The sequence below is a fragment of the Oncorhynchus masou genome, chromosome 31 (assembly GCF_036934945.1).
Source record: "Oncorhynchus masou masou isolate Uvic2021 chromosome 31, UVic_Omas_1.1, whole genome shotgun sequence".
NCBI classification, from domain to species: Eukaryota; Metazoa; Chordata; class Actinopteri; order Salmoniformes; family Salmonidae; genus Oncorhynchus; species Oncorhynchus masou.
In genome coordinates this window covers 3,703,326-3,727,484 of record NC_088242.1, presented here as the reverse complement: position 1 = coordinate 3,727,484, position 24,159 = coordinate 3,703,326, and the positions used below count along the sequence as shown (strand labels likewise).

At 42.6% G+C, this 24,159-nt stretch overlaps 2 protein-coding genes and 1 pseudogene across 2 annotated transcripts; 2 read left to right on the top strand and 1 right to left on the bottom strand.

The window, feature by feature from the left end:
• The first annotated feature begins 3,445 nt into the window (after window positions 1-3,445).
• Window positions 3,446-7,303, top strand: LOC135525096 (leucine-rich repeat, immunoglobulin-like domain and transmembrane domain-containing protein 1). The gene is made up of 4 exons (XM_064952849.1): window positions 3,446-3,570; window positions 4,056-4,519; window positions 5,199-5,504; window positions 5,981-7,303. The coding sequence occupies exons 1-4, from the start codon at window positions 3,446-3,448 to the stop codon at window positions 7,066-7,068; spliced, it is 1,983 nt and encodes a 660-aa protein (XP_064808921.1). The 3' UTR covers window positions 7,069-7,303.
• Window positions 7,304-10,990: 3,687 nt separating this feature from the next.
• LOC135525095 (leucine-rich repeat, immunoglobulin-like domain and transmembrane domain-containing protein 2) lies at window positions 10,991-14,156 on the top strand. The gene is made up of 3 exons (XM_064952848.1): window positions 10,991-11,100; window positions 11,468-12,255; window positions 12,880-14,156. Exons 1-3 carry the CDS (start codon window positions 10,991-10,993, stop codon window positions 13,722-13,724), a joined length of 1,743 nt encoding a protein of 580 aa, XP_064808920.1. The 3' UTR covers window positions 13,725-14,156.
• A 6,642-nt stretch (window positions 14,157-20,798) lies between these two features.
• LOC135524876 (cadherin-related family member 1-like) overlaps window positions 20,799-24,159 on the bottom strand; it is a 36,464-nt pseudogene continuing 33,103 nt past the window's right edge.

Genomic DNA, 24,159 nt, shown 5'->3' with positions numbered 1-24,159 from the left:
TATCAGAGGAGGGGTCAGTAGTTTGATATAAAGTATCAGAGGAGGGGTCAGTAGTTTGATATAAAGTATCAGGGGGGGTCAGTAGTTTGATATAAAGTATCAAGAGGGGTCAGTAGTTTGATATAAAGTGTCAGGAGGGGTCAGTAGTTTGATATAAAGTATCAGAGGAGGGGTCAGTAGTTTGATATAAAGTATCAGAGGAGGGGTCAGTAGTTTGATATAAAGTATCAGGGGGGGTCAGTAGTTTGATATAAAGTATCAGGAGGAGGGGTCAGTAGTTTGATATAAAGTATCAAGAGGGGTCAGTAGTTTGATATAAAGTGTCAGGAGGGGTCAGTAGTTTGATATAAAGTATCAGGAGGGGTCAGTAGTTTCATATAAAGTATCAGGAGGGGTCAGTAGTTTGATATAAAGTATCAGGAGGGGTCAGTAGTTTGATATAAAGTATCAGGGGGAGGGGTCAGTAGTTTGATATAAAGTATCAGGGGGAGGGGTCAGTAGTTTGATATAAAGTATCAGAGGGGGGGTCAGTAGTTTGATATCAAGTATCAAGAGGGGTCAGTAGTTTGATATAAAGTATCAGGGGGAGGGGTCAGTAGTTTGATATAAAGTATCAGGGGGAGGGGTCAGTAGTTTGATATAAAGTGTCAGGGGGGGGTCAGTAGTTTGATATAAAGTATCAGAGGAGGGGTCAGTAGTTTGATATAAAGTATCAGAGGAGGGGTCAGTAGTTTGATATAAAGTATCAGGGGGAGGGGTCAGTAGTTTGATATAAAGTATCAGAGGAGGGGTCAGTAGTTTGATATAAAGTGTCAGGAGGAGGGGTCAGTAGTTTGATATAAAGTGTCAGGAGGAGGGGTCGGTAGTTTGATATAAAGTATCAGGAGGAGGGGTCAGTAGTTTGATATAAAGTATCAAGAGGGGTCAGTAGTTTGATATAAAGTGTCAGGAGGGGTCAGTAGTTTGATATAAAGTATCAGAGGAGGGGTCAGTAGTTTGATATAAAGTATCAGAGGAGGGGTCAGTAGTTTGATATAAAGTATCAGAGGAGGGGTCAGTAGTTTGATATAAAGTATCAGGAGGGGTCAGTAGTTTGATATAAAGTATCAGGAGGGGTCAGTAGTTTGATATAAAGTATCAGGAGGGGTCAGTAGTTTGATATAAAGTATCAGGGGGAGGGGTCAGTAGTTTGATATAAAGTATCAGGGGGAGGGGTCAGTAGTTTGATATAAAGTATCAGGAGGGGTCAGTAGTTTGATATAAAGTATCAGGAGGGGTCAGTAGTTTGATATAAAGTATCAGGAGGGGTCAGTAGTTTGATATAAAGTATCAGAGGAGGGGTCAGTAGTTTGATATAAAGTGTCAGGAGGGGTCAGTAGTTTGATATAAAGTATCAGAGGAGGGGTCAGTAGTTTGATATAAAGTATCAGGGGAGGGGTCAGTAGTTTGATATAAAGTATCAGGAGGGGTCAGTAGTTTGATATAAAGTATCAGGAGGAGGGGTCAGTAGTTTGATATAAAGTTTCAGGGGGGAGGGGTCAGTAGTTTGATATAAAGTATCAGAGGAGGGGTCAGTAGTTTGATATAAAGTATCAGAGGAGGGGTCAGTAGTTTGATATAAAGTATCAGCAGGAGGAGGGGTCAGTAGTTTGATATAAAGTATCACGAGGAGGGGTCAGTAGTTTTATATAAAGTATCACGAGGAGGGGTCAGTAGTTTGATGTAAAGTATCAGAGGAGGGGTCAGTAGTTTGATATAAAGTATCAGAGGAGGGGTCAGTAGTTTGATATAAAGTATCAGGAGGAGGGGTCAGTAGTTTGATATAAAGTATCACGAGGAGGGGTCAGTAGTTTGATATAAAGTATCACAAGGAGGGGTCAGTAGTTTGATATAAAGAGGGATACCTCTTCAAGGAATACCTAGGATAGGGTCAGATTTAGATGCACTATTGTAAAGTATATAAAGTATCAGGGGGAGGGGTCAGTAGTTTGATATAAAGTATCAGGAGGGGTCAGTAGTTTGATATAAAGTATCAGGAGGAGGGGTCAGCAGTTTGATATAAAGTATCAGGGGGAGGGGTCAGTAGTTTGATATAAAGTATCAGGAGGGGTCAGTAGTTTGATATAAAGTATCAGGGGGAGGGGTCAGTAGTTTGATATAAAGTATCAGAGGAGGGGTCAGTAGTTTGATATAAAGTGTCAGGAGGGGTCAGTAGTTTGATATAAAGTATCAGAGGAGGGGTCAGTAGTTTGATATAAAGTATCAGGAGGGGTCAGTAGTTTTTTTACCCACTAATTTGTGCCCAGACCTGAAGAAAAAAAGTCTATAAACGTTAAATGGATGAAGAAGCATAGTCATAGAATATTGAAACAGTGTCAGATGACCCCTTGTGTACAGTAGAACCCTGATTCACCAAAATATACAAATTAAGAACATTTTTCAAACCTGTCCAATGAATGGAAGAACGTTTTGTTTAACATTACTCTTAGCTTCCATCCATCGGTCCTTTCCATGTTATTGAGGTTCCAACTGGGGTCTTGTTCTCCATACACCACTGTGCATTGTGGGATCGTAGGCTACTGTATGTGTTTTGATAATACTGGTGGATGCTTCATCAGTGTGACTTTTTCACAGTAAAGTGAACTTCTTCATAGATAACTTGTGTAGCCTGAACATTTGGCGCCGATTTTCGTACGTTTGGGGGGGGTGGAATGATGGGTTATCTATCAAATCCATGGTATGCAACCGTATACTCTATATAATAATGCAATAATTCTCGATTTAAAAAGAAAAACTAAATATTCCTGATGCCTTAGACTCCCACATGGCTATTTTCTTTTTGACCTGACAGTTTGATGTGAAAAATGTCAATGAGGGGTTTGGGAGTAAATTGTGCTAATAATTAGGTTTTCAAAACTATTTAATAAATGTATTGAAGCAAATCCCGTAAAATTAAACATATGTATACTATTTATTACATGGTTATATTTTAATGGTAGCAATTATCCATTGTCAACAGTTTTCTTTTTGCATTTCACTCACAAATTCACATTCAATAGAATAGCATGCAGCGCGTCTATAACAGTCAATGAACCGCCAAAAACGAACCGTCCACTCCAATCTCCATAATAAACCCTCCAATAAACTATATGGAAGGGTTTTTCTCTGTATATAAACAAAGCGAAACGACACAGCCTGCCTGTCATTTGCCATGGGGCAATAATCGTGTCAATGAAAATAAATCCTTTCCACTAATCCATGTCTATCCTTTTAATCTCGGGTTTCAGAACGACGTTCAGACCTGTATGAGGCACTGAGATAGCAACACGATGCTTCGCTGGCTTGGAAGAACGAAATAAACATTACTTTTTTTTCTTTCAAAAGAGATCTTGTAGTTTAGTTTGATAGTAGGCCTATATTTTGGTAGTATAGTTTCGGAGAGAAAATGTTTCGAGGTTTTAGCCTGGGTTTCTGCTTGGCATTATTTTGCTTCGGACCGTTTGTTTGCAGCGCTTGTCCGTCTCAATGTAACTGCTTCTTTCACAAATTATCAGACGGATCCAAAGCAAGGTAAAAACCAGAGAAATGATTACAACTATTTAAATTGTGAATGTGAACAATTTCTATTCCACATTTTTTGTTGTTGTTGTGTGGTGGTGCGTAATGTGCAGGTAGTATGAGGTCAGCTTCTCTTCTACTCTCTTTAAAACAAAAAAAAACAAATATATATATATTTATATAGATCCAAGGATTAATTTGCTCTAAGCCTCTTTCTTTGGTTCTAATAAACCATGTTTTACTAACGTTTAGACCGAATTTAAAAAAAAACAAGAAGGGGAAAAACTGAAGATTAAACAGATCAAATTTAACAATATGTTGGTTGATTTATTTATGCAGTAATTGTACGTCTACCCTGTGTCATGAACCCATACAAGTCCATGGTTAATTTGGGTTAAACTTGTGATAGAGTTGAGATATCTGAATGAACATGTTACACTAGGTTATACAGTGACTTTCAATAAGAGGTGCACCTTTCTTTCTCTCCATCTATCTAGGAGTGTCCTTTGCAATGACCCACAGATTACTCTGATCCCACCCAACTTTCCTGCAGACACCTCGAAACTGCGGATGGAGAAGACTGCCATCACAAGGATCTCCGGCGAAACCTTTCACTACCTCAACAGGTTGGAATTTCTCTGCTTGGCTTTCAACTCTCTGAACTCTTTGAATGTGGACAGCTTCCGTGGCCTGAGAAGTCTGGAAGAGCTGAGACTGGAAGGGAACGCGCTCACCTCTTTCCCCTGGGAATCTCTGACTGACATGCCCGACCTGAGGCTACTGGACCTGCATAATAATAAGATATCGTCGATCCCGGCCGAGGCGACCGTTTATATCAAGAACCTGACCTACCTGGACTTATCTAGCAACAACCTGGCCACCGTATCTCCTGAGGTTCTCTCTATGTGGTTATCTGTGAAACCGTCTCAAGAAGATGGGGACAGTTCCAAATATATTCTAGGTAAGGATCTGCTCGGCAATTAAAAACTATCTTTATTGAGCTTTTAGGGAATCCCATTTGGTTCGCAAGCCAGGATGAAATAGAAGCCTTTAGATTACATGCAGTTGACACACAGGAAACATGAGAAACAATCGATGCCATCCACAACATTGCAAGCCAGGGTGCTTTTATCCCAACATGCATTGCATGAGTACCTGTGGTGTGTTACGTAGCATTAAATGAAAAGTTGGAGGAGACATGCATCAGACATTTAACAGTAGTAAAATGATTACTCTAATTGTAGTAAAGGCCATACTGTAGGGTTAATGAGAATACATTCACTCGTCTCACTTCAAACTAGCATGATTACTTTCTACTTACTATTACGTCTTGCTAAACTGACTTTATACACACATAACACAAGGTTATAGTTCAGACAGAGCAAGAAGAGTTGTCCAAAATGTGTATATATATATTTGTGTTATGTACTACCAAGGTAGAACTGGTGTTATCTATTGCAATGCTAAAATGTATGTTATCTATTACCATGATAAAAGTGGTGTTGATTATTTATTTTCATTTAGCTACCATTGTAGTTTCTTTAAATCCCTTAGTTTAAGTCACTCTGGATAAGAGCACCTGCTAAATGACTAAAATGTTTATATTCTGGTGAAATTATTTATTTTCTTCATCGCTGTAGGTCTCCATGACAACCCGTGGCTATGTGACTGCCGGCTCTATGACCTGGTCCAGTTCCAGAAGTCTCCGTCATCCTCTGTGGTTCTGATCGACACCAAGCTGCGCTGTGCTGACCCGGAGAGCCTGTCGGGGGTGCTGTTCAGCGAGACGGAGCTCCAGAGGTGCCAGGGGCCCCGTGTCCACACGGCTGTGGCCCGGGTCAGGAGCTCCCTGGGGAACAACGTCCTGCTACGTTGTGGGACTATCGGAGTCCCAGTACCAGAGCTGTCCTGGACCCGGGCAGACGGCAAACAGATGAACGGCACTGGTGAGATTCATTGATTTATTGATTGATTGATTGAATTTATTTCATGTGTAACACATAAATATACAGCCAAGAACAAGCAGTTGCTACATATGTTAAAAAGGGATGAAGGACAACAACTACAAACAAACAAAAAAGTAGCTGACTTATTTCTGCTCCAAGTTTAGTGTTTCTAAACCTGCTCCAGTCACGGCAGGTCTTAGCCTGATCCCAGATCTGTTTGTGCTGTCTTGGAAACTGTTTGGCATAGTTGACAGAACAGAACAAACAGATCTGGGATCAGGCTAAGACCTGCCGTGACTGAAGGCTAGGCATATATATAAGTCTGCCTGTTGCCTGAATAAGTAGCTACAGTACTTAGGACATCTATTTTGGGTGTTGTAAAGTCAGAAGCTGAAATAGCCTAGATAACAGATGGATGGACGGTTTTCTTTTCACTAATCCTTCTAACTACTTTTTTGTTTGTATTTATTTCACAGTTCAGGAAGAAGTTTCAAAGGAGGGAATCATTTGGTCCATCCTGAGTGTGCCTGCCGTCTCTTACCGGGATTCTGGGAAATACATGTGCAAAGCCACCAACTTCGTGGGGACTGCAGATGCCATCATCTCCCTAGTTATCACAGACTCCTTTAAAAATGAGGAACAAGGTGGCAGCTCCAAGACTAGAAACCAAAGAGGACGGAAAACCGGTGGATTTGGGAAAGCTGCCTACCAGAAGAAACTTGTTGCCAGATACATACCTCCACCAACCACGACGGCAGCTATGCCCATCATCGAGCCACTAGGACCGAGTGGTTTCACAGGGAGGTATGATATCGAGAGCTACAGTATTTTGGATAGTGTGGCCGATGGACAGACGCCCGGTCCTCCTGCCACGGAGCCGGCGATTATTAAGGAAGTGGAGAAGGAGGTTCTTAGCAACCTGGCAGCCAACGCCTCTTCTTTGCAGGCATCGGCGCCGCCGGAGAGACGGGTGGTACGATCGGTGAAGGTCATCGGGGACACCGATCACACCGTCTCCCTGAACTGGCGGGCCCCAACGGCCAAGAACACCACCGAGTTCAGCGTCCTGTATGCCGTTTTCGGCGAGAGGGACATGCGGAGGATCAACGTAGGCGTGGGAAAGAACCGTATCACCATCGACGGCCTTGTGCCAAGGACAAAGTACATCGCCTGCGTCTGCGTCAAAGGCCTGATCCCTAAAAAGGAGCAGTGTGTAATCTTCTCAACGGACGAGGCGGCCAGCGCAAGCGGCACCCAGAAGCTCATTAACGTGGTGGTGATCACCGTGGCCTGTGTGATCGCTGTCCCCCTGACACTGATCGTCTGCTGCGGGGCGCTCAAGAAGCGCTGTAAAAAGCTACTGGGGAGGAAATCCAAAGATATTCAAGACTCATATGTAACATTCGAGACCCTCTCCCCGGGACAGAAGCCTAAGGGGATGGAGGGGGAGTACCTTGCCAGGCAACACCCAGACGAGTCCAACAGACTGCTCTCTGCTAGGTCCAGTGTGGACTCTGGGGCTACTTGTAGGAATGAGGGACCCCCTAGTGAGTACTTTTGTTGATACCAAATGAAGGCCTCAACCTTTACAGGGCAGAGAAGTCTGTCCTTTCCAAGCAGAACTTAAGTTGGTTGGTTGGTCTCTTCTGGCAAGTGATGTATTGTAGATGAGTGAAACTGCTCAGAGACGGGGCAGAAACCAACGGAAGGTTTCATGGACAAGTGTGGTAGATATGTGAGTCTAGATAAATAGGATAAATAAATGCTGACATAACTGTGATTATACAGCCTTGCAGAAATACAGGCCAACCTTTGACCCGGTGAACTGTAAAAAAAAAAAAAAAAAAAAAAAAAAAAAAAAGAAACAATTTTTTTATTTAAAATGTGGAAATAAGCATTTTATATTTGTCATGCACTTTTAAGGGGTAACATATTGTAAGCAGTTGCCTTTCTTTGAAATGACACTAGGGTTACACAGTTATGCTAACTTTTGCAAAATTCCCAGGTTTTCCAGAAATTCTTGGTGGAATAAGGAAACCCAAAATGGCACGTTCTACCAGAATACATGAAACCCATCTTTTTATCGTATGGAGGAAGAGTAATGACAGTTATTCTGAAATGAATCTGACCTCAGAATTCTGGTAGTTTTTATTTGACAAAATAATGTACATTTAAAGTATTGGTGAAGCAACTCATATCTGTAGTGATATTTTGTACCTCTTGTATTTACCATAAACGTTAATGTGCCAGGTTTACTGTCCAATCAAACCTAACATACTATATATTTTGTAATATATATCTATGATCTGATCTGATATATAGTACCAGTCAAAAGTTTGGACACACCTACTCATTGAAGGGTTTTTCTTTATTTTAAAACTTTTTTACATTGTAGAATATTGGTGAAGTATAATAGTGAAGACATCAAAACTATGAAATAACACATATGGAATCATGTAGCAACAAAAAAATGTTAAACTAATCAAAATAGGATTCTTCAAAGTAGCCACCCTTTGCCTTGATGACAGCTTTTTACACTCTTGGCATTCTCTCAACCAGCTTCACCTGGAATGCTTTTCCAACAGTCTTGAAGGAGTTTCCACATATGCTGAGCACTTGTTGGCTGCTTTTCGTCACTCTGTGGTCCAACTCATCCCAAACCATCTCAATTGGTTTGAGGTTGGGTGATTGTGGAGGCCAGGTCATCAGATGCAGCACTCCATTAATCTCCTTCTTGGTCAAATAGCCTTTACACAGGCTGGAGGTGTGTTGGGTCATTGACCTGTTGAAAAACAAATGATAGTGGGATTAAGCGCAAACCAGATGGGATGGCGTGTCGCTGCAGAATGCTGTGGTAGCCATGCTGGTTAAGTGCCTTGAATCCTGAATAAATCACTGACAGTGTCACCAGCAAAGAACTCCCCACAGCATCACACCTCCTTCATGTATCACAGTGGGAACCACACATGCGGAGATCATCCGTTCACCTACTCTGCGTCTCACAAAGACACGGCCGTTGGAACCAAAAATCTCCAATTTGTACTCATCAGACCAAAGGACAGATTTCCACTGGTCTAATGTTCATTGCTCGTGTTTCTTGTCCCAAGCAAGTCTCTTCTTCTTATTGGTGTCCTTTAGTAAGGTTTTCTCTGCCACAATTCGACCATGAAAACCTGACTCATGCAGACTCCTCTGAACAGATGATGTTGAGATGTGTCTGTCACTTGAACTCAGTGAAGCATTTATTTGGGCTGCAATCTGAGATGCAGTTAACTTTAATGATCTTATGCTCTGCAGCAGAGGTAACTCTGGGTCTTCCTTTCTTGTGGCGGTCCTCATGAGTGCCAGTTTCATCATAGTGATTGATGGTTTTTGCGACTGCACTTGAAGAAACATTCAAAGTTCTTGAAATGTTCCGGATTGACTGACCTTCATGTCTTAAAGTAATGATAGACTGTCATTTCTCTTTGCTTATTTTAACTGTTCTTGTCATAATATGGACTTGGTCTTTTACCAAATAGGGCCGTCTTCTGTATACCACCGTTACCTTGTCAAAATATAACTGATTCGCTCAAATGCAGGAATTCATTTTAACAAGGCACACCTGTTAATTGAAATGCATTCCAGGTTGAAGCTGGTTGAGAGAATGCCAAGAGTGTGTGAAGCTGTCATCAAGGCAAAGGGTGGCTAATTTATACAATCTAAAATATATTTTTGATTTCTTTAACACTTTTGGTCACTACATGATTCCATATGTGTTATTTCATAGTTTTGATGTCTTCACTATTATTCTACAGTGTAGAAAAAAAATGTTTTTTAAATGTAAAAAAGAAAGAAAAACCCTTGAGTGAGTAGGTGTGTCCAAACATTTTACTGGTACTGTATGTGTATAAATAAATACTTTTTATAAATGTTTGTGTCCTCTTAAATCCTTACCTGCTCTATAATATCATATTCCTCCCCAGAACACTTTGACAACCGTTTTGTTCAAGCAATCAGAGGATAGGTTCTGTTTTCAAAGAGACAGAACATCATAATGGGGTGATATCCATCCGGTGTCAATAGTCAATTATCAAGAGGTGAAAACAGGCAGATGTAAACATTCAGCTGCCAAGCCACAGCATGGCATAGCACCAGTATGCTCGGCAATAGCATTAAGCTAAGCCTTAGAATTTACACTATGATATAATATACATTTGAAGGGCTGACGAAGAAATTACGAGGAAACATGTTGTGACCAGCACCATGGAATCCTGACCTGTTCACTGGACGTGCTACCTGTCCCAGACCTAATATTTGACCATGCTGGTCATTTATGAACATTTGAACATCTTGGCCATGTTCTGTTATAATCTCCACCCGGCACAGCCAGAAGAGGACTGGCCACCCCTCATAGCCTGGTTCCTCTCTAGGTTTCTTCCTAGGTTTTGGCCATTCTTGGGAGTTTTTCCTAGCCAACATGCTTCAACACCTGCATTGCTTGCTGTTTGGGGGTTTTAGGCTGGGTTTCTGTACAGCACTTTGAGATATCAGCTGATGTACGAAGGGCTTTATCAATACATTTGATTTGATTTGATGGATAGCTTTCACATGATAGCCTATGTTTTGTTTAGCTTTTCGTATTGGCGCTGTCCACGGTGCTGATCACAACTTGATCGTTCGTCTATGGCCACTGTGGTCGTTTACTTTGTACAGTATCGTTTGCAGACTACGTACATATTTGTGTCTGAAGACCTCTTCCATTCGTTCCTCATTTAATAGCCATGGACCCTTTTGTTTCATGCAGTCTACAAATAAGAGACGTTGGGTATATAGTGCCATTTTCTCAATGGTCTTCAGTAGCTCTGATCTACAGATTGCATATTGGACTTCCCGATGCTCTAAGTCACCGTCAGTGCATATTTAATATCAAGTAATAATTTTTCTGAGAAATCATATTCTTTTCTGAAATGTCACATTCGTTAATTATGAATTAGGGAACATGCATGTTGTGACAGACTTTCTCTAAAGATATCACTTTATTGGTCAATTGCACACAAGGTTCAACCGAAATTTGACTTCCGTTGTTAACACAACCCCTCCGAAAGTACATATAGGTTTTTTGGAGAAGTGCAGGGGGCTACCAAACTGGGCCCCCGGGAAGCTGTTATTGTTGTGGGGGGTGGGGGCATCTAGGATTTGATACCACCGGTTGCCAGCTCACTTCCTGGCAGATTTTTCCAGTAGGACCCGGTTTTCAAACGGGCAACTCTCCGGTTTACTGGCTTGCCCCTCTAACCACTATGCTACCTGCCACCCCACAAGGAGGATTATAGCTAAAAAAATAAATAAAAAGACAAACTTTCAGCGTGTTTTAACGTATCATTTGGTGTCTCAAAGGGATTGCACCAAGGAAGATTAAGGTAATAGGTTTACCTCTACTGCCCGTCCCTCCCTGTGGAGATGCTCGGCTCTAATGCTTCACATGGGTTTCTGTTAAAGGAATTATGGCCACCTTGTATACAGTATTAGCTATAGCTTGGCTATTCTATAAAGTAACTCCTGCCTCGACATCTTGTTTACCCGGCTGCTCTTGCACAAATGATAACTTGGGAAGGTAAGTCATTTGTTGTCAGTTCTTGTGTAGCTAGTTTTGTACCGAGTTTCCTTACGGTGTCAGTACGTTATATGCAGTATTGACTGGTCAAGTGTAGGCTATTACTGAACTCAATGGTGGCTTTTCATGACTGGTTTTAACAATAGACAATATGGAGAGATAAGATTTTACATTGACATTTTAATTCATTTAGCAGACGCTTTTATCCAGAGTGATTTACAGTACACATCCACAAATGTTTCACATAGTCGGCACTTAACCGCTAGGCTACCTGCCGCCTGTGTCTTATGGGGATATAGATAAGGGATATAGATCACTTCCTCTAACCGTACTTCCATAACCCATAATGTTTTGGTTTTATTTCTAGATCCTTACTTTGTATGGAAACAGCCATGGGACGAATCCCAGACAACGTCCCAAATTATTTCAGTAAAATTCGAATAGAGAATTCCCACCTGACCGAATTACCGAGCGGCTCCTTCTCTAAAGTCACTGCCTTGGCGTCTCTATGGTTGAATTTCAACGACATCACCCTAATGAACATCAAAAGTCTGGAGGGGCTGACGAATTTAACGGAACTGCGGCTCCAGGGAAACAAGCTGCGTTCAGTCCCATGGACAGCATTCCAGGACACGCCGAACCTGAACATTTTGGACCTGAAGCTCAATCGACTAGACGTGCTCCCCGAATCCGCCCTGAGACAACTACCGGGCTTGACCTATTTAGACTTATCCTTCAATCAGCTTACTGTCATATCCAGGGATGTCTTCCTCAACTGGCCTCTCCTCAACACTCAGGAGAGAAAAGGACGTAAAGAGGCCAGCGGTGGAGAGGCCAACGTTGTTTTAGCGCTGCACGACAACCCTTGGCTGTGTGACTGCCGCCTCAAAGGTTTCGTTGAGTTTATCAAAACCATTAGTCCGCCTCTAATTCTGATGAACTCATACCTGACGTGCACGGGCCCCAGTTCCAGGGTGGGGAAGTTCTTCCACGAAGTCGATTTGAAAACATGCATGAAGCCCGAGGCCTCAGCCACAGAAACCAACATGACGGTGTCACTGGGGGACAAGGTAACCCTCCAGTGCTTAGTCAAAGCCAGGCCTGAACCCTCCATCCATTGGTCATACAACCTGAAGATTATAAAGGGATTTACTGGTAAGGTTTTTATTTAATTGCAAATTCTAGGCTGTGACTTTGCTGCAGTGGGGTATTTACCACGATATCATATGTCAGTCCTAGTTTATTGTAAGCTACACCACTTTGATGACAGGATTTAGGACAAGCAGGCTAATGCATGTGTATGTCACTCATGACTTTGGTAGGCTCTTGATGTTTCTATGTTTCTAAGTAGAAAAGCCGCCATCGATTGCTTGCAACAGCTTTTCTTGTAGGCAAACTCAAAATACTGTCAAGTTAACCCACATTTCCCCGGTGCAGAAGACTTGATTATGGCAGCCCCCCCCACCCCCCCACCTCTCTGATTCAGAGGGTTAAATATGGAAGAAACATTTCAGTTGAATGCATTCAGTTGTACAACTGACTAGGTCTAGGTCTAGGTCTAGGTCCCCCCCATTTCCCTATTCATAATGCAACATATTACTGTAAATATTGTAAATATATGTTTAAACACCAACAACTCAACATCCCACTGGGTACAGATGTCAATTCAACGTCTATTCCACGTTGGTTCAACGTAATTTCATTGAAATGACTTGGAAACAACGTTGATTCAACCAGTGTATGCCAAGTGGGATAATTGTCCTTTCTCTCCCCCTTCAGTGGCAGAGACCCGTGTGGACGATGAGACCATCAGATCTCAGCTGGTCATCCCATCCCTGCACCTGGAAGACAGAGGCATCTACACCTGCTTCGCCAACAACTTTATCGGCAACTTCTCCGTCAGTTTCCTGATCAACATCAAGTCTTTCAACGGCTCCTCCTCCTCCGGCGGTGCCGCCATGTCTCGTCCCCCGTTCCCCCTGTCCTCAGCCGACGAGAACGTCTACATTGACATACGCATCTCCAAGCAGACGGTCTACGGCATCACTCTGGAGTGGTACGCGGCGACGGACAACCCTGCAGAGACCTGGTTCACCGTCCACTTGGGGAAATACCACTCTGACAAAAAAGAGTTGACATACATCGGGCCGGGCATCAACACCTATGAGGTCAACGGCCTCCTACCGGTTACTAAATACGAGGTGTGTGTGACGCTGAAGAACCAGACGCCCCGCGCCGGTCAGTGCATCGTGTTCTTAACAGGAAGTGACATCAGCCAGCTGGAACAACGGGAGAAGTTCATCCATATTATTGTGATCATGTGTGCCATGGTGCTGGCGGTGCCCGTGGGAATGTACGCCTGCACCACCGACACCAGATGTACGTTCAGCTACCTGGACCGCTGTACGGAGCAGTGTAAGAGGAGGAGGAGGCAGGAGAAGAACCTGAGGACCAATGGGGAGAGACAGGGGACCTTCGACAGCCTCCAGGCCGCCAGCGATGAAGGACTCTGTCGTGACTCTGAAGAGTTGATGATGAAGAGGAGGTCCTCCCAGGATAAAAACAACCACAAGGGCAGAGTACAAGATCCACAAGAGACCAACATTGGAGCAAAGCTTTATTAGGCTCTAGGTTTAACGTTAAAAAATGAAATGTACAAAGATACCTTAGTGGTAGAAATGCAGAGCAGTCTTCTGTGAAGTGAAACTTCATAAAGCTACAAGTTATGAACACTGCAATGTCTTTCTTCCATGACTGTAGGGAAGTATTGTATTGTTTCATCAAAATGCCCTGTCTCTAAGTAATCAAATGTCTATTTTTTTCAACATTATATGCTGTATCTTTGGGATATGGTGTTTTTTTTTTTAGCTTCATTGTTCTTCTCTGTTTTAAAAGAAATAACCAATCTGGCAAGAAATCACAAATGTTGCTTCTATACATGTAATATCGTTGAAATATTTCCTTGTCTTCAGAATGTCATGAACTGTATTCTGCTCATTGAAAATGATTATTTCAGAGCCACACCAGGTTCAGTCAAATATACAATAACCATGCCTTTGCACTACGACCTTTGTAATGAATAAGGCTTCTTTGCTATTGTTTTCCTGTGGGATAATGGGGATGAAGCTGGACACTATAGACAGCAGGGTCCTAATAGCTCCCTTCCAAAATCCCATAGGTACTGTAGGTCTAATGTAGTGTCCTACACTGAGAATATGGTTCTATACTTAGATCTTAACCATGTCTCTCAGTGACAATAGGGTTCTATAGTTAGATCTTAACCATGTCTCTCAGTGAGAATAGGGCTATATAGTTAGATCTTAACCATGTCTCTCAGTGCGAATAGGGCTATATAGTTAGATCTTAACCATGTCTCTCAGTGAGAATAGGGCTATATAGTTAGATCTTAACCATGTCTCTCAGTGAGAATAGGGCTATATAGTTAGATCTTAACCATGTCTCTCAGTGCGAATAGGGCTATATAGTTAGATCTTAACCATGTCTCTCAGTGAGAATAGGGCTATATAGTTAGATCTTAACCATGTCTCTCAGTGAGAATAGGGTTCTATAGTTAGATCTTAACCATGTCTCTCAGTGAGAATAGGGCTATATAGTTAGACCTTAACCATGTCTCAGAGAGAATATGGTTCTATACTTAGATAAAAACCATGTCTCTCTGAGAGAATAGGGTTCTATACTTAGACCTTAACCATGTCTCTCAGAGAGAATATGGTTCTATACTTAGATATAAACCATGTCTCTCTGAGAGAATAGGGTTCTATACTAAGATCTTAACCATGTATCTCAGTGAGAATAGGGTTCTACTTAGATCTTAACCATGTCTCTCGGAGAGAGTAGGGTTCTACTTAGACCTTAACCATGTCTCTCAGAGAGAATAGGCAACATGAGATCTTCTCTGAGTGACTGCATTAGATTATCCTTTCTGATATCTATTTTTTATACAGTACCAATCAAAAGTTTGGACATATCTACTCATTCAAGGGTTTTTTTTTTGTTTTTTTTAAAACTTTTTTCCACATTGTAGAATAATAGTGAAGACGTTAAAACTATGAAATAAAACATCATGTTGTAACCAAAAAAGTGTGAAACAAATAAAAAAAGATTTTAGATTCTTCAAAGTAGCCACCCTTTGCCTTGATGACAGCTTTGCACACTCCTGGCATTCTCTCAAGCAGCTTCACCTGGAATGCTTAAGGAGTTCCCACATCTTGGCTGCTTTTCCTTCACTCTGCGGTCCAACTCATCCCAAACCATCTCATTTGAGTTGAGGTTTGGTGATTATGGAGGCCAGGTCATCTGATGCAGCACTCCATCACTCTCCTTCTTGGTCAAATGGCCCTTACACAGCCTGTGGATGTGTTGGGTCATTGTCCTGTTGATAAACAAATTATTGTCCCACTAAGTGCAAACCAGATGGGATGGCGTATTGCTGCAGAATGCTGTGGTAGCCATGCTGGTTAAGTGTGCCTTGAATTCTAAATAAATCATAGACCGAGCACCCCCACACTATCACACCTCCTCCTCCATGCTTCACGGTGGGAACCACACATGCAGAGATCATCCATTCACCTACTCTGTGTCTCACAAAGACACGGCGGTTGAACCAACAATCTCAAATTTGGACTCATCAGACAGATTTCCACTGGTCTAATGTTCATTGCAGATGTTTCTTGGCCCAAGCAAGTCTCTTCTTCTTATTGGTGTCCTTTAGTAAGGTGTTCTATGCCACAATTCGACCATGAAGGCCTGATTCACAGTCTCCTCTGAACAGTTAATGTTGAGATGTGTCTGTTACTTGAACTCTGTGAAGCATTTATTTGGGCTGCAATTTCTGAGGCTGGTAACTCAAATGAACTTATCCTCTGCAGCAGAGGTAACTCTGGGTCTTCCATTCCTGTGGCGGTCCTCATGAGAGCCAGTTAACTCTAATGAACTTATCCTCTGCAGCAGAGGTAACTCTGGGTCTTCTATTCCTGTGGCGGTCCTCATGAGAGACAGTTTCATCATAGCGCTTGATGGTATTTCCGACTGCACTTAACGAAACTTTCAAAGTTCTGGACATTTTCAGTTTTGAAGTAATGACGTACTGTCGCTTCTCTTTGCTTATTTGAGCTGTTCTTGCCATAATATGGACTTGCTCAAACGCATTAAGAAAGAAAGAAATTCCACAAATGAACTTTTAACAAGGCACACCTGTTAATTAAAATGCAAGTCAGGTGACTACCCCATGAAGCTGGTTGAGAGAATGCCAAGAGTGTGCAAAGCTGTCATCAAGGCAAAGGGTGGCTACTTTGAAGAATCTCAAATATAAAATATATTTTGATTTGTTTAACATTCTTTTCGTTACTACATGATTCCATATGTGTTATTTCATAGTTGTGATGTCTTCACTATTGTTCTACAGTGTAACAAATTGTAAAAAAAAAAAAATGTAAAAAAAATACCCTTGAATGAGTAGGTGTGTCCAAACTTTTGACTGGTACTTTATATAAAATAGACATTATCTGTCACATTAGAGGGTAAATAGTCTACTCTTAAATTGAATTGAATGTACTTTTGCATTCAACAATGATCTAAAATATCTGTCTTTCACATGCCAATGTGATCCAAACCTGTATAGTCTTCAATAAATTCACATTTATTGTGGAGTAGAAGATATTCTACTTCTGTGATTTGTATCATCATACTTTTCACTTTATTAAGTTAACAATGCCGGTAACTTTTCCAAAAAGTTTCGATTTTCCAGATATCCCAGTTGGAAGATTCCCGGAATCGGAAGAGAATATGCAGGTATCCCTCACCTACTGAACTGACAGGGATCCCTCACCTACTGAACTGACAGGTATCCCTCACCTACTGAACTGACAGGTATCCCTAGTCTACTGAACTGACAGGTATCCCTCACCTACTGAACTGACAGGTATCCCTAGTCTACTGAACTGACAGGTATCCCTCACCTACTGAACTGACAGGTATCCCTGGTCTACTGAACTGACAGGTATCCCTAGTCTACTGAACTGACAGGTATCCCTAGTCTACTGAACTGACAGGTATCCCTAGTCTACTGAACTGACAGGTATCCCTAGAATACTGAACTGACAGGTATCCCTCACCTACTGAACTGACAGGTATCCCTAGCCTACTGAACTGACAGGTATCCCTCACCTACTGAACTGACAAGTATCCCTAGACTACTGAACTGACAGGTATCCCTGGTCTACTGAACTGACAGGTATCCCTAGTCTACTGAACTGACAGGTATCCCTCACCTACTGAACTGACAGGTATCCCTAGTCTACTGAACTGACAGGTATCCCTAGACTACTGAACTGACAAGTATCCCTAGTCTACTGAACTGACAGGTATCCCTCACCTACTGAACTGACAGGTATCCCTCACCTACTGAACTGACAGGTATCCCTCACCTACTGAACTGACAGGTATCCCTCACCTACTGAACTGACAGGTATCCCTAGTCTACTGAACTGACAGGTATCCCTAGACTACTGAACTGACAGGTATCCCTAGTCTACTGAACTGACAGGTATCCCTAGTCTACTGAACTGACAGGTATCCCTAGTCTACTGAGCTGACAGGTATCCTCACCTACTGAACTGGCAGGTATCCCTAGTCACTGAACTGACAGGTATCCCTAGACTACTGAACTGACAGGTATCCCTAGACTACTGAACTGACAGGTATCCCTGGTCTACTGAACTGACAGGTATCCCTCACCTACTGAACTGATAGGTATCCCTAGCCTACTGAACTGACAGGTATCCCTAGACTACTGAACTGACAGGTATCCCTCACCTACTGAACTGACAGGTATCCCTAGACTACTGAACTGACAGGTATCCCTAGACTACTGAACTCAGGTATCCCTCACCTACTGAACTGACAGGTGAGTTTGACTACTGAACTGACAGGTGAGTTTGACTACTGAACTGACAGGTATCCCTTGACTACTGAACTGACAGGTGAACTGACAGGTGAGTTTGACTACTGAACTGACAGGTGAGTTTGACTACTGAACTGACAGGTGAGTTTGACTACTGAACTGACAGGTGAGTTTGACTACTGAACTGACAGGTGGGTTTGACTACTGAACTGACAGGTGAGTTTGACTACTGAACTGACAGGTGAGTTTGACTACTGAACTGACAGGTGAGTTTGACTACTGAACTGACAGGTGAGTTTGACTACTGAACTGACAGGTGAGTTTGACTACTGAACTGACAGGTGAGTTTGAACTGACAGGTGAGTTTGACTACTGAACTGACAGGTGAGTTTGACTACTGAACTGACAGGTGGGTTTGACTACTGAACTGACAGGTGGGTTTGACTACTGAACTGACAGGTGGGTTTGACTACTGAACTGACAGGTGAGTTTGACTACTGAACTGACAGGTGGGTTTGACTACTGAACTGACAGGTGAGTTTGACTACTGAACTGACAGGTGAGTTTGACTACTGAACTGACAGGTGGGTTTGACTACTGAACTGACAGGTGGGTTTGACTACTGAACTGACAGGTGAGTTTGACTACTGAACTGACAGGTGAGTTTGACTACTGAACTGACAGGTGGGTTTGACTACTGAACTGACAGGTGGGTTTGACTACTGAACTGACAGGTGAGTTTGACTACTGAACTGACAGGTGAGTTTGTCGACAACACACCTTTGATTGAATCCCAGACTTTGTGTGCTTGAACTGAATAATGACGTACAGTATTATACCCATCGACACATAAACATTTATTTTATTTACTTTATTCATCATTTACTGCAGCACACAAAATAACATTTTTTTTCTTCTCATTCTAATTTTTTAAAACATTCAAAGCAGACAAACAACGACTATATATCCTCTGCCCAGACCTGCCTGGTCACTTCCCCATCCCTAGTACCTGCCTGGTCACTCCTCCATCCCTAGTACCTGTCTGGTCACTCCTCCATCCCTACTGTAGTACCTGCCTGGTCACTCCTCCATCCCTACTTTAGTACCTGCCTGGTCACTCCTCCATCCCTAGTACCTGCCTGGTCACTCCTCCATCCCTAGTACCTGCCTGGTCACTTCCCCATCCCTAGTACCTGCCTGGTCACTCCTCCATCCCTAGTACCTGCCTGGTCACTCCTCCATCCCTACCTGCCTGGTCAGTCCCCATCCCTAGCCTGGTCACTCCTCCATCTGCCTGGTTACTCCTCCATCCCTACTGTAGTACCTGCCTGGTCACTCCTCCATCCCTACTGTAGTACTTGCCTGGTCACTCCTCCATCCCTAGTGCCTGCCTGGTCACTCCTCCATCCCTACTGTAGTACCTGCCTGGTCACTCCACTATCTCTAGTACCTGCCTGGTCACTCCTCCATCCCTAGTACCTGCCTGGTCACTCCTCCATCTCTAGTACCTGCCTCGTCACTCCTCCATCCGTAGTACCTGCCTGGTCACTCCTCCATCTCTAGTACCTGTCTGGTCACTCCTCCATCTCTAGTACCTGCCTGGTCACTCCTCCATCCCTACTGTAGTACCTGCCTGGTCACTCCTCCATCCCTAGTACCTGCATGGTCACTCCTCCATCTCTAGTACCTGCCTGGTCACTCCTCCATCCCTAGTACCTGCCTGGTCACTCCTCCATCCCTAGTACCTGCCTGGTCACTCCTCCATCCCTAGTACCTGCCTGGTCACTCCTCCATCCCTAGTACCTGCCTGGTCACTCCTCCATCTCTAGTACCTGCCTGGTCACTCCTCCATCCCTACTGTAGTACCTGCATTATTGTTTGCCACATGGCCTTAAATTGTACCAATTTGTTTTTCTCGGTTACTTTTTCAATACATCGTTATGTTTTTCCTTTGTGTTAATGATGGAGGAGTCATTGATTGTTTTTTTTCCCAAGATGTGTAAATGAGAAAATAACCGTCCAGTCCGTTTGCTATCTCACTCCCACAAACATATTTTGTCTAGTTCTAGTTTTAGTTTTATCGTTTTCTGAAACTTAAATCTAGTTTATAAGAACAAACTAGATCCCCACACGATATAATTATTTTTCAAATATTTATTCAAAATGATAAATAGAAAGACAATATAAAGTTTTCACCTAAAGGGACAGGCAAGTGTTACACAGCATACATACAGTACATACACAGAATATATTTGATCATTATGTATCCAAAACATTTTCATAAAGTGTGTACATACTGTACACAGCGTGGAAGTGAATTCTTCAAATTTCTGACCAAGTTCATGGCCAATTTTGAGAAAGAGTGATTATATTGACTCACGTGTAAGAAATTATTAGCTAATCTGCCTAATCTAGGGTGACTGATTTCTACAGTTTATTGACTGAAGCAACAATAAGATCCCTTCAGTTAAATGAGCAATCCAACACCAATCCACCACCAATCCAACACCAATCCGCCACCAATCCAACACCAATTCAACACCAATCCGCCAACCAATACAACACCAATCCACCACCAATCCAATACCAATCCAATACCAATCCAGTAACCAATCCAGTAACCAATCCAGTAACCAATCCAGTAACCAATCCAATACCAATCCAATAACCAATCCAGTAACCAATCCAATACCAATCCAGTAACCAATCCAGTAACCAATCCAGTAACCAATCCAATACCAATCCAGTAACCAATCCAATACCAAACCACCACCCATCCAACACCAACCCAACACCCATCCAACACCAATCCAACAGTAATCCAACAGTAATCCACCCAATTAAAATATTACCCTTTAGAAATGCAAAAGCATTTAAGAAGAAAAAGCAAGTGATTTGAAACAAGAGCTTCAGAATCTTCTAAGTCTCTATTTCAAAATACAACCAACACCATTAGAATGTCGTGACACTAATACTTCTCCTACATTTAAAATGTGGATGGACGAGATTGTTGACTTTCTTCTTCTTGAAAAGCTCACTTATGACCTCTGCAAGAGACAGAACCAAGTTTGATAGACTCTGGTCTCCACTACTCAACGATATTTCAAATTGGACATGTAAATGGGGTGATTAGGGGAAATGAGCAGATACATGTTGTGTAAGGTGCTGTTAAAACAAATGATTTTCTCCTCGTCAGCTAAGGTTGGAAATAGCTAACAAGAACCTTGATAGAGTTGCTGCAAGTTTTTTATTTTTTACAGTTTTTTTAAATTATTTTTGTCAGTTATTATTATTTTTTTTTTAAGTCTGTCACATCTGTGAATGTGGAATGTGTTTTGTTGGTTGATTGAAACACTAAAGAAAACAAAAATAAAACTTTTAAAAAGAATGCCACTTCAGAGGTCTATGAGCACTTCATGTTTAAAAGCAACGGCATTTATCCTGTCAAGAATATCTCATATTTTATAGCTTATAGTCTTATATACCGTTTGCTGCTTTATCACTTTGATGCACAAGTCAAAGTGAGTACATTTGCCAGGCAACATATTACACATTAATCCGTATTCTATATTATAGCACTATTAATGAAAACATTGCATGATCTTAAGCAAATAAACTACAACTTTTCAGGAAATGTCAGGAACACACGTTCAGTTCTGTATACTCAGTAATCCTTCCCTCAGACATGGCTCAGTAGTTCCCCTCGGACATTCTTGTTAACATGTTGTTTCCCTCAAGATGGCAGCAATGCAACGACTTATCTAACAAGGATCCCATGACATGATCTTCAAGATGGCAGCAATGCAACGACTTATCTAACAAGGATCCCATTACATGATCTTCAAGATGGCAGCGCAGAAACATGTCTAGGTATTTCTAATGATGGATGACAGAGCGTCCCAAGAGGCACCCTATACCCTAAATACTGCACTATTCTGGACCAGGGCCCAAGTATCCAACGTGATGTTAACATCTTTAAGAACACATGTAGAAGTGGTTGGATTAAATAGGTTCAATAAAATGTGTTGCAACATTGCTTTGACAAAGGACTTGCTTTGAAATTGTGTCGTCAATAACATTTTAAAGGAAATGAACCTGCTGTCCTCAACCTTCCTTTACATTTGCAGTTTTACAATCCTAGGACTGAGTAACCTTCAGAAGTCGAGACAATTTACTGACAGATTGGTTAGAGTGAAAACACACTACAACAATCAGATTTAATAATAGCTTGAGTTGCTCTCAATGATTTTCTGCTCTAGTCTCATTTTGAGTTCAGAGACCAGGGCTGAGCTGACGGGGATCCTAGAAGTGTCAGACCTGATGTTGATCTCCCTGCTCTGGCTGGATCTCCTGGAACCAGTGGAGGTCAGGCCCCCAGAGACGGTGGGCACTGCTGCCCAGTGCCGGGGTCTCTCACTGGGCCTGGGGTTGGAGGACGGAGGAGGGCAGGATGGAGGGGGCAGGCAGGGAGCTCTAGGGGGCGTAGGCTTGGGTTTTGACCTGGAGCACCGGGGGCCGCCTTTGTTGTTGAGGTTTACGTTGACACTCCCTGCTTCCTGGTCGCCTACAATGAACTTGTTTGACGAGTCATTTCCGCTCCCACGGAACGGTAGGTTAAAAGCCCACGGCTTGCGGTCCGTTGGCGGTCTCCGTCTGATGACGATGCGACGTGCCGGCATTATCCTGTTGGAGTTGGTGTTGCGCAAGAACGTAGCCGTGGAGATCAAGACAGTGACCCCTACCAATATGCTGATGACACCAGCGACCATGCCAAGGGCCTTCATTGGGTTGTCCCTACTTTGCAGTAAAAAGTCTGCCATAGGCCCATTGACTTGAGTCTGTAAAAAAGCACAAAGAGAAATACTTTTATTCACGGGACTAAATTATCAAATATTTTAAACATTCACCATTTAGGGTCCAAAGCATGCAGACAAGCATTGAGGTCAGAGGTCAGACATGGATGATGCAAGTACTGACAGAGGAGCTCCAGACAGACTACATCTCTATAACAGTACTGACAGAGGAGCCCCAGACAGACTACATCTCTATAACAGTACTGACAGAGGAGCCCCAGACAGACTACGTCTCTATAACAGTACTGACAGAGGAGCTCCAGACAGACTACATCTCTATAACAGTACTGACAGAGGAGCTCCAGACAGATTACATCTCTATAACAGTACTGACAGAGGAGCCCCAGACAGACTACATCTCTATAACAGTACTGACAGAGGAGCCCCAGACAGACTACATCTCTATAACAGTACTGACAGAGGAGCATGTAGAGGTCTGTAATTTGTATCATAGGTACACTTCAACTGTGAGAGATGGAATCTAAAAACAAAAATCCAGAAAATCACATTGTATGACTTTTAAGTAATTAATTAGCATTTTATTGCATAACATAAGTATTTGATACATAAGAAAAGCAGAACTTAATATTTGGTACAGAAAACTTTGTTTGCAATTACAGAGATCATACGTTTCCTGTAGTTCTTGACCAGGTTTGCACACACTGCAGCAGGGATTTTGGCCCACTCCTCCATGCAGACCTTCTCCAGATCCTTCAGGTTTCGGGGCAATACAGACTTTCAGCTCCCTCCAAAGATTTTCTATTGGGTTCAGGTCTGGAGACTGGCTAGGCCACTCCAGGACCTTGAGATGCTTCTTACGGAGCCACTCCTTAGTTGCCCTGGCTCTGTGTTTCGGGTCGTTGTCATGCTGGAAGACCCAGCCACGACCCATCTTCAATGCTCTTACTGAGGGAAGGAGGTTGTTGGCCAAGATCTCGAGATACATGGCCCCATGCATCCTCCCCTCAATACGGTGCAGTCGTCCTGTCCCCTTCGCAGAAAAGCATCCCCAAAGAATGATGTTTCCACCTCCATGCTTCACGGTTGGGATGGTATTCTTGGGGTTGTACTCATACTTCTTCTTCCTCCAAACACGGCGAGTGGAGTTTAGACCAAAAAGCTCTATTTTTGTCTCATCAGACCACATGACCTTCTCCCATTCCTCCCCTGGATCATCCAGATGGTCATTGGCAAACTTCAGACGGGCCTGGACATGCGTTGGCTTGAGCAGGGGGACCTTGCGTGCGCTGCAGGATTTTAATCCATGACGGCATAGTGTGTTAC